The sequence below is a fragment of the Scomber japonicus genome, chromosome 3 (genome assembly GCF_027409825.1).
Source record: "Scomber japonicus isolate fScoJap1 chromosome 3, fScoJap1.pri, whole genome shotgun sequence".
Lineage (NCBI taxonomy): Eukaryota > Metazoa > Chordata > Actinopteri > Scombriformes > Scombridae > Scomber > Scomber japonicus.
The window spans coordinates 28,355,939-28,367,204 of NC_070580.1; the positions used below are offsets into that span (position 1 = coordinate 28,355,939).

An 11,266-nucleotide genomic window follows, 5' to 3' on the forward strand; every position below is an offset into this window, starting at 1 on the left:
TATTTCTATTTTGTACATTATTTATGTTAAAAGCTGGAATAAACCGTTTGATATTACTTCCATGTGTTATGTGTATTCTTTAAGTATCTTAACATTTTATTTCAAAGGATTTCATCTCGAGGAATCCTAAGGCTTTAAGTTTTCTGTACTTATCAATGTGCTATTTTGTTAGGACAGTATCTAGCAGTCGATAACGTACCAATGGCCAATAACGTACTAATGGCCGATAATGTACTAATTTTGCCCATTTGTTTTATGTATTAAGCCAATAATGTAATAAAAGTCTTGAACCAATAACGTAATAAGTTATTACTGTGAAGATGCACACGCATATGCACACACTCACTCTCACTCTCTTAGGACTGTTTGTTTAACTTGATTGTTAGAATTATCTCCATACATCTCCATTCCTGTCTTCTGCTCTTTAGCCATTCAAGCTCCAACATGTTTGCAGGTCCTCCAATGCAGTGGCAGTCAGGTACTTTTAATCTGCTGAAGGTTTATTGCATTTTTTCCATTCAATTTGTCCATTCATTTCCACAAAATGAGCCAAAAGTCATAATTTCACAATGCTGGATTAGCTTTCAACATGTGTGCTAGAAAGTAAGGAAATTCAAACAAGTGACTGGCTATCTTGTCAATCCATTGCCATCTAGTGGTCAATTATGGGTTCTACGAAAGAAAAAAAAATTAAGATTCAGAAAAAATAAATTCTTTAAAAGTGAGATACATAGATTTCATATCATACAGTTGTATTTATTGGCAGTAATGTTAACGGACGTTATGACGTTATTGGCTGCAACAGAGTTCATTCAGCAAAAGGCTGATTTTAATAATGGAGCCATTGCTGAACAGAACTGATTTATATCCATACTGTAATCATACATGAAGTGTCAAATTTAACCAATAATAATGTCAAATCAAGATAATTTTTTGTTCACTTCTCACAAAGTTGTAGTTTTTGTTCCTTAAAGGAGAAACTCATGGAATACATTCACAGTTGTGGCATTGGGAAGGGGCCAATCCATCCTAAAGGGGCAGCTTGATTCAGGGAGCATGTCATGCAAATTCAGTGGAGAGGGAGTCCAAGCTCAGAGCTGCTGGTGCTTTCTTCCAATCCTCAGCCTGTGCCTGAGAAAGTGGTCCTCGTTGGCTGTGGTGGCCTTACAATCCAACCCAAATGCATCTGTGAGCTGGACATTGGGATTTATGGGTCTAAATTTGTTGTGCCAATTTTCCTTGTTCCAGTGAAGAGAGAGGAGCTCATCATTGGCAGCAAAGTTATCAGGCCTATAATGCCGCGGATAAAGACGAGAGACATTGTTGGGTGGGTTGTGGTACCCATGTGGAGAGATCGCTGGGTCCTGATCCTCAATCCCACAAAGAGACCTGTGACCCTGCGCCGTAATGCAAAAGTGGCAGATGTCTCTCCTTATGTTGCTGTGGAGTACCTTACTCTCTCCCAGGGTCTCAAACTCAGGTTCCACCTCTGTCCCCTTTCTTAAGGCCTGCGGATGGTTTGATATCAACCTTGAACAGTGGCTGGCTGACCTTGTGCTCACTTACTAGGATGTCTTCTCCAAGAACAAGCTGGACTGTGGAGAAGCAAAGGATTTTATCCCCTGTATTCACCTCACTGATCATCGCCCCTTCCAGCCACCCTATCACCGTGTCCCTCCAGCACACTATCATAAACTGAGGGAGTTGTGTGAGATGGAGTTGAAAGGTATTATTGGTAAGTCAGTCACTGAATATGCTTCGCTGTTAGTCCTGGTCTGGAAGAAGTCAGGAGATGTGCGTCTCTGTACTGACTTTCGTTGGCTCAATGCCAAGACAGTCAAGGATGCCCACCTACTGACCCACCAGGCTTAGTGCCTTGCCGCTCTTGGGGGAAACACTTTATTCAGTACCATGGATCTAACATCGGGGTTCTAAAATATCCCTCTCCATGAGTCTGACAGGTGGTACATGGCCTTTACAACACCTTTAGGCCGGTATGAGTACAACAGGCTTCTCATAGGGCTTGTGTAACAGTCCTGCATTCTTTATGCGGATGATGATCAGCATCTTCAGTGACTTGAGCTTCTCCAGTCTCCTCTGATATCTAGATGACCTGCTCGCCTTTGCTCCATCTCAGGAGGAAGGAGGAAATGACTGGACAGTCTTTTCACATCTCAGAGCCAACAGCCTGAAGCTGGCACAGACGAAGTGCCACTTTCTTCGCAAGTCTGTGAGGTTTCTTGGCCACATGGTGGACAGCAGTGGTGTCTCAGTTGACCAGGAAAAAGTGAAGGTCATCTCAGCTTTCAGAAAAGAGGACTTCATAAATAATGATGGCTGCACTACATCTTAGCAGAAAGTGAAATATTTCTTTGGGATGATGCTATATTATCAGCATTTCATTCGTGACTGCTCTTGCATTGCAAAGCCACTCTACTCCTTGAGGTGGAGGACAGAAGAGCAGGGCTAAAGGCCCCTTTGGTCATTGAAGTGCCGGCAACTTTCGTGACCTGACTCCTCAGGATTGGACCCCTGACTGTGAGAAAGCATTTGAAGATCTCTTAAAAATGCACTCCTCAACAGTGTGGTGCTGGCACATCCAGATTTTGATAGGCCTTTCATCCTCTCCACCGAAACTTCCCTTGATGGTCTGTTTGCTGTCCTGTCTCAGGTGCCAGCTTGTGAAGAGAGTGAGACCCATTGCTTTTGTAAGCAAATCCCTCAGTCACAGTCAACCCAACTATCCTGCTCACATGTTGGAATTTTTAGCTTTTAAGTGGGCAATGTGTGATAAATTCAGTCTTTGGCTCAAGGGCCACAGATTCACTCTCTGGTCAGAAAACAATCTGCTCACTTACATCTTGACCAAACCAAAACTTGATGCTTGTGAGCACCGTTGTGTCTCTAAACTGGTGTGAGGTAATGAGGCACTGCCCTGTTTTTGGAGAAAACTGTGGAACTTAAGCCCTAGAATTGACAAATGTGTATCATCACAATTACAACCTCAACTTATTTGAGGTTTAGCTTTGTTTAGTATAATCATTATTATTTTTTAACGTATTAGGATACTGTTAAATAGTACAGTAGGTTAAAATCATTAGAATATAGGAAAAAATGAGAAAGGCTTTCCCCATGAGGACTTTTTTTTTTTGTTTTTCTTCGGGACACACCCATTATGTTTCCACTTGTTGTCATTACAACTCCGTTTTTTAAAGGAGGTGGGGCAGCTTTAAATGTTGGACAGACATGGCGTTTGTGTTCTTCTGTTGTTCAAGTAACACTTGCATCTTTAATGAGATATTTAGATGTGACAGATTTTATTTACGTGTCTTCATTTTCCTTTGAAGTGGTTACTGTCTGTGCCTGTTTCCTACCCACAGACGCTGAAACACAATGACGTCAAGGTAGAACGTTTTTAAAAAGTGACAGCCTACTTCCTGTCCTGTAGTTTTCAAAATAGTGTACTTGTGAAATAGATAGTTTACAAGGTAATATTAATTCCAACTGGAATTGCAGTATCACACATCCATCTATCGGCGCCCCTCTCTACAAATCCTTCATAACACAAAAAATAAGATAAATAAATGAAATATAGTATGTAAACACCAAAGTAAATTACACACATCCGTCATCATACAAATGAATAAAATAAAATAAATAAATGAAAAATACTAATAATCAACGTAATCTGACAGACTTTCACCCTTTTTACAACTGGCATTAAAATGTTTTCTGGGTGATTAGATTGCTATCAGGGAGTGCTTGACCACATGAAAGTGCAGGTGTAAAGTTATTTATTTATTTATTGCATTTTCACATAACCCAATAACTTACATGTAGCTATAACGGGTCTGTATTAATTTTATAAATGTATTACTATTTATTTGGAAGCAGCAGTTTGTGTTGTGTGGCCTGGGATCATAATCATCACAGGTCAGTCTATCCCCAGTTATGCTGTTATCCTGAAGGAATTTTCGTCACTTCCTGTTATTAAAGTAAACTTGACAGACTAGAGACATAAACCTCTAAACCTCTCTGACATGCACTATCACTTAGTCTTGACCGGCAGCGCAGAAAGTCGCGCGTCAGCTCTGCGTCTTTGAAGAAGTTTGACAGGACAGAAAGTTTCCAGACCAGGATGTTTATCTCGCTGAAGCCCTTCATGGAAGTTTTACTGGATACTTGTGGACGAATGGACGTCAAATCTCTGCTTTTCCTGACGTTACACCTCTTTTTGTTGAAGGCAGCAGGTCAGTATGACACCGGAGTAACATACGCCTCACCGTCTGGTTAATGAGATAATATTTATTAATAGTTATTTGATGGGTGTGAGGAAACATACAAGTAATACAAATCTACAAGCTAAAATGTTATTTGTTTTTTTGTTTTGTATGTGTGTGGGTATAGGTGTAATGCCTAAGAAAGAAATTTGGAATATGTTTTGTTAGATGGACTGGCAAGACAAACAATGATGAATGATAGACCATGAAGTGAATTCCTTCAAATATGTTTGGAATATTACTGAATTGCCAAAACAAACTGTAGACTACAGTTGACAATTACACACGCTAATTTCTTAAATTAGGATTGCTGCTGTGATTTTAATTAAGATGAACTAAAAATAGAGGAAAATGAAGATTGTCATAAGATGCAGTCATTTTCTCACATGCCCTTTTTTCCATCTTTATGAATTACCATATGTTTAGTCTGTAGCTTTATTATTGTTCTTATTTCTCATGAAAATATCCAGCTTTCAAGTTGTGTCTTTGTGTCTTTGGCATGCCCAAAAAAAGGTGTTATTGTTGATGTTGTTTCTTTCTCTCTTTTTTTCCCCAGCTGACTGTCCCAAACCAGAGACAGAAGAAAATATGGTCTTATCAGACGAAGCACTTCTATTGAATTCTTTTCCAGACAGAATTGAGGTCGCATTGGAGTGTGCTAATGGATATGTTAAAGAAAGTGGCTCTGGGATTATAAACTGTATTAATGAAAACTGGTCTAGCCCAGATCTCATCTGTAAAAGTGAGTTCTTTCTACTGTAATCATAACTGTACTGACACACCAACCTCTGTCTCCTTGTGTTGTCTACCATTGAGCTTTTTTGCTGCAATTTTGTGGATAAACTGCTGGCATGAAGTTCCACCAGAAACTTGGGTGAGCCATGTTCTTCTTTTTGTTTTCAGAGAAGGACTGTGGTCCCCCTAGAACCCAACCAAATATGAAATTTGAAATCCTCACTGATACCCTGTTTGGTGCCAAAATAAGAGTAACTTGTGATAAAGGGTGAGTATGAATGTAGAAATAATGAAATTCTCTGCATTTCATTTCTATTTGGTTGAATAACGTTGTTGAAAAGTTGTCTTAAATTGAAGCAAGTGTCAGAGTGGAGCAGCTCCTAAGGCAGTACACAGGGAGGGGCTCAGGAGAAAGTTATGTGTGGTTACATACAAAGTATTTCTTGTTGCTGTACTGCCAATAGTTATCCACCAGAAAGTGTTGTTCCTGGCAAATAGATTTAGGTGAAGTCTATGTCAGGTACATTTCCAAATGGAAAAAGTATTTTAAAGAAATCAAAGTAATCTTGAAAAGTAAATAGAGTCATTGCCAGAAGGTGTTACTTCATGCTTTCACTGATTAGAAACTTGGTTCTCCTTTAGAGATCAGTTGATGTTTGACTAAACTTTGCAAGAATTTAGTTTCACTGTTACGATTCTTTGCATTATAAAATCATGTGTTCATGTCCCCTTAAATAAACAGTCCTGCTTTATTCTCCTCCTTTCAACAGTTACGACCTTAGTGGAGCAGGCTTCAGACAGTGCTTTGCTACAGGGTGGTTTGGAAGATCCAAATGTGAAAGTAAATATCTCTCATTTTGTTTTCCTTGAAACCACAACCAGAAACAATGAAACACAATTGTTTGGTATATTTCTACAATCAATCTCTGTATCCTTTTCTTGCATATTCTCTTAACACATGGATTATTGTTGAAGTTGTTCTTCTTCCTCTGACTGTTTTTGGTCATTATTACTGTCAGTGAGCAGGAAGCACACACTCATATGTAATTATGAAGATCATTTATTTTTCTTCTTGAGTGGTTTATATTGTGTGAAAACACCTGTTTGTCTGATTCCTCAGTTGTGACATGTGCCCCACCTGGTGAAGTGGCCGATGGCACAAGCTCATGGAATTCTGCAGATGATCCAGAATATGGACAAACCATACACTACGAGTGCAATGATGGATACACTCTTGTTGGGAGTGATACCATTATGTGCAATGAAACTGGTGAATATCACCCTCAGCCTCCTAAATGCGAAGGTAAGCCCACTGCATCCATGTGTTCACACACACATTAATGAGAGGCAGGCTAAGTTGGTAAAAGCTTAATGCAGATCAAATATTGTTATTCAGGGACCATACAGGTGATTTTGCTTGTTTTAACCCATTATTTAACTCTTTATACTACTGTTTTACAAAGCAAATTAAAACATGTAGGTTAAGTTGAAGTTAAACAGCCAGATGTTTCCATTCATATCACTGCAACATGAAAATCATCTTGCAGGAGTGAACTTGATAGGTAAACCATCACATTGAACATTTGTCACGTTTACTTATTTTTATTTTTCAAAATATATTGCATCATTTCATGGTAATGCAGTTGTGAGCATAACAACTGCCCAGGGTGGTGCATTCAAGGAAATTTCAACATCAAATATCTAAGAGCCATGGTTTATTAGCTACAGTAAAGGTACTCTAATTGTTCATTTCTTCAATTATAACCATTGCTGCTCAGCAGATGACTCAAGTTTTAGATGTCAGAACTTGGACATTTCCTGACGAGGAAAGTTTTCATAAATTGCTGAATTATCTGTCTTGAGCAAGAATGATTCTCTGCAAGTTGATTGTCATACTGTTATGAAATTAAATGAAAACAATGGCTGCTTCGAAAAGGTCATGAATCCATCTGGGAACTTCTGGTATGCTTTGAGCTGAAACCACAGGCATGGTCTTTTAATTATATTTTAATCCATACTACATATTAACTGAGGCTTGAAGAATCACGAGTGAGTTTGCTGTATGTTTTCAAACATCCAAATGAAGTTTTCTCTGTAATTTACTGAATTTAATTTAGTAGTTGCCATGGTGTCACTGAGGACACTCACAATGGAACACACTGTTGGCATGTTTGAACATCATCACTTATCCCCTCTCTAGATACTCTTCAAGCTCGCTCATTTAGGCAGTATTCAAGCTTTACAACATTTACATCTAAGTAATTTGTTCACTAACTTCCACACCAACTCACCATACTCACTACTGACTAAAGAGCAACCTAAGACAACACTATGTGTTGTTTTCTACGGTAAAACATTGCTGGACATTTAGTGCATCATGAAGCATTTATAGTTGCAGCACAATTTGCATGTTCAAAGAAATCTACATACATGCTCCACCATAAAAACTCATAAAACTCATAAAAGACATAAAACTCATAAAACATAGATGAACAATCTTGCTCCCATAAAATGTATTCATATGTGTGACAACTGAAGATAGAACTCCTGCACTGCAAACACAAGGTATTTTAACAGAAATCAAGAAATCCTTTATATTTTGAATAATGATATCATTTTACACTGAAGAATAAAGAGATTATTTATATTCCTTACGCCCTCTTTATATGAACCCTGGTTTATTAGGAAGACTTCTCTTAAAGGTTTAAAAATATTATGAATGCAGTGTTTATTTTCCATGTTACAGAAGCCTCCATTGCCACAGAGTCATCAACCACAGAGACAACTCACAGTGATCAAACTATCCCAGCCAGTGCTGACTCACCTTTAACAACTGTCTCACCTTCAACAACTGTCTCTTCAGCAACAGGTACAGAAAAATGTCTCAAAACAACCAATCAGAATGTAATTAAGTTGAAAACCTTTGGCAGCATGAATGGATTATGTGCACACATCTCAGATTTGGCTTCTCAATTTGACTTGTCACATATATCCTGTCCAAACCGGAGAAAGAAATTAAGAGTTATTCTGATCGTTCTGTGTAAAGGTGGCAGAGACATGTTGACAGTTGAGGATAATATTCCCGCAACCAACGTAACGCCAGCAACAACTTCTTTATCTGGAGGTATTGAAAGATTTCATGAAAGCATTCTTGAGTTTCCAGCTGGAAAATGTACGATAACAAGCTTTAGTCACAGGTTTCTGTTTCATGGATTTTTACTAAAACATTTCATGGTCAGATGCTTCCCTAAAAACCCCTTTAGAGGACTCTGCTTTTTGATCGGAGGTCAAATATAAGATTTTTTTTAAAGAAAGACCACGACTAATATTGAGTTGCCAGTTAAAGATTATATTTAATAGAGATCTTCACACTGGTCATAATGGGATGGGAAAGAAACAGAGTGGATATTAATCAGTATTTACATTTGCTAATTGAGTGACTCATTCCTTGTCCCAGTTAATTTATCAATATCACCCCCCAATATAACCCTAACCCCCCCCCCCCCCCCCCCCCCCTTTCACTGATCACCTCATTACTTTTGTTATTTACATGTTATTATGTATTTTTTGTAATATCATTAAGTGAAATATTAAAATAAAGTGGCCTTAAAAACAAAACACCCCATTAGGAATATGTTCACTTATAGAAACTGTCTGACAGATAAAGATAAAGATTATAACAGATCCTATGTTGATTACTTTACTGATGTAGATTGTCTATAGTAGTTTACAAACTATAATGAAGATGTTTTATACTTGACAGTGACTTCTTACAAGCAAGATGGGACTGAGACTGTAGATGGTAACAAGGACATTGGTGAGTTAATCATCTCGGTCCCAATAAGATATTAACATGGTTGATGATTTATGTTTAAAGTTCTGCATTTAACTTTGCATTTTGTGTCTTTCAGGATATACACCTGTTATAATCAGTGTGCTCACTGTTCTTTTTGGTAATGTACACATTTCTCTTCAGAAGTCACACTTTAACCAAATATTGCAGTTGGGACACAAAGTAAACTGTTTGAAATTATTTTACAGTTGTATCCATAGTGGTGGGCTTTACACATAAGTATTTCCTGAGGAGAAAGGGGTGAGTATCAATACTCTATCATAACTACTTTATGCATGGCTCATACTTGATCATAACTTCTATCCAACTGTTGCTTTTTACTCTTTTTATCTTTTGAGGCTTTTTATACTATTTGTACACTCAAAGGACAGTAGAGGTACAAACTAGCCAATACATAACATGTTGTAACTTTGGGGAGATAATTATGTTAATTCTTCTATAATTTTCTCCACAGCTTCTTAATTCTTAACTGTTTAAATCTATTGAAAACTAGATGTCTTTGTTTTTGGACTTGTGATGAGGAATGAGGGAAGTCAACAGGAAACCCTTACATGAAACTGGATGTGACATAAAAATTAGCATCAAAAAATCCCTTTGGGCTAGAATGAATCAGGTTGTCTTTAATAAATGTATAGGAATTTGTCACAGTCACAACCATGTAGAGGCGGACATGGAGTATTTTGGGATTTATGTGACACTCTTTGTTAGACATTCATGTGACCTGAATTTGACAAACAGATGTCAGAGACAGAGAGTTAGGTGCTCAAAGCTCAAAACTGTGAAAACAACTTCAAACCCTTTTTTTTATGAAATTGACTTTCAATCCAGATAAACCAAACAGCTCAGACTGAGCCAGAGAAACTTTCCTTAAGCATGAGTCTCTAATGATGTATATAATCATATACTCACATATTGAATTGAGCCAAGTTTAAAACCTTACTCACCAAATAATCATTATTCTCTGAAAATTGTACTAACATTACCAAATGCTTATTAAGAATTTGGTGAACTAATACAACATAACTTTAACATAAAAATAACATAATTCAACAATGCTGACAAAATTCCTTATTTGATGACACTATAGCTCATATGACACCAGAGAAGACCTGAAGCCAGCATTATTACCCTTCCAAACTCTTTAGCTTGCCTGCCTCAATAAGGTACCTGTCAATTTCTGTGTATTTACTGTTAAAATAAAACCACCCAAATACCTTTTTAAACGTATATTGAAGTGTGTTTCACAGCATTATAGTTGGATAGTTGGAACATTACACATTACAAGTGACACCAAAAAAGCATGAATCGTTTCCTTTTTGTTTTGTTTTTCTGCATCACTATGTGAATGGAGCTTAACTTGAACTGTTTTCTATTATTTCTTGTTAACACTAGCTCTGGAACCGTATCTATCATTTAAAGAACATCTGTGACCCAGGAAGGATGTGCCAACACACTGTAGCAGTTCCTCTCTGGATGAATGGAAACTCACCTGAATATTATTGCACTTCAAATGGCAGATAAAAACAAATTTGTTAAAGTTAATAATTTAAATGATCAGTGGTCATAATGAACATCCACTGTTAAAAAGCACTTTTTGTTCATACTTTTCCTACCTTCACACTTTATTTTTAACAAATATTTGTAATTAAATATTTCTATTTTGTACATTATTTATGTTAAAAAAATAAACTGTTGATATTTCCTCCATGTGTTATGAAGTATTCTTTAAGTATCTTAGCATTTTATTCCGGGGATGTGCCATTTTGTTAGTAAAGAACCATGAAAAAGGTGATTCAAAAAGCCTACAATGTGGTTAATTCAGCTTGCAGTCTGCATTGGCGACTTATAAAGATACAATCAACTGCATTCTTCGCCTCCTGACTTTCTTTTGGTCATTGTCTATTGTTCTGAGGCCTTTTAGTAAACTGTGCAAAATAATGGGAAACCTTTCATGACTAAAGAATGTGGTAGACTACCAACCAATGAACTATGAAAATCCCCAGGAAAAGTGTCCTTTTGTTTTAACCTTGAATGAGCTCATTGAACAGAAACTTGTAAAAGTTAATTAATCATTTATTTGATTTGATGTCAAAGGGCTAATTTTATTAATTCAGCCATTGCTGAAAATAACTTTTATATCCATACTGTATTATGATACACGAAGTGTCAGATTTTACTAACAAAAATGTCAAATCAAAATCATTTTTGTTCACTTCTCACAAAGTTGTAGTTTTTGTTCCTTAGGGAAGAAACTCAAGGAATACATTCACAGTTGTAGCAGAAGAGAGAGGCCAACCCATTATCCTGGCAGGAGTGAGGAGCAGTACAGACAAAAGCTCCATAATAAAATGTGGTTACACTGATTCATTGTACCATGGTGTGCTGTCATGCCAGAGGC

The 11,266-nt window shown here is 37.2% G+C and overlaps 1 protein-coding gene and 1 long non-coding RNA gene across 2 annotated transcripts; both read left to right on the forward strand.

The window, feature by feature from the left end:
- Window positions 1-4,070: 4,070 nt before the first annotated feature.
- Window positions 4,071-8,295, forward strand: LOC128355328 (complement decay-accelerating factor-like). The gene is made up of 8 exons (XM_053315574.1): window positions 4,071-4,250; window positions 4,837-5,022; window positions 5,184-5,283; window positions 5,786-5,856; window positions 6,136-6,318; window positions 7,762-7,884; window positions 8,062-8,139; window positions 8,255-8,295. Exons 1-8 carry the CDS (start codon window positions 4,139-4,141, stop codon window positions 8,293-8,295), a joined length of 894 nt encoding a protein of 297 aa, XP_053171549.1. The 5' UTR covers window positions 4,071-4,138.
- A 489-nt stretch (window positions 8,296-8,784) lies between these two features.
- Window positions 8,785-10,564, forward strand: LOC128355955 (uncharacterized). The gene is made up of 5 exons (XR_008321148.1): window positions 8,785-8,832; window positions 8,927-8,968; window positions 9,057-9,108; window positions 9,956-10,031; window positions 10,261-10,564. It is a non-coding gene; the product is annotated as an uncharacterized LOC128355955 (long non-coding RNA).
- Window positions 10,565-11,266: the final 702 nt, after the last annotated feature.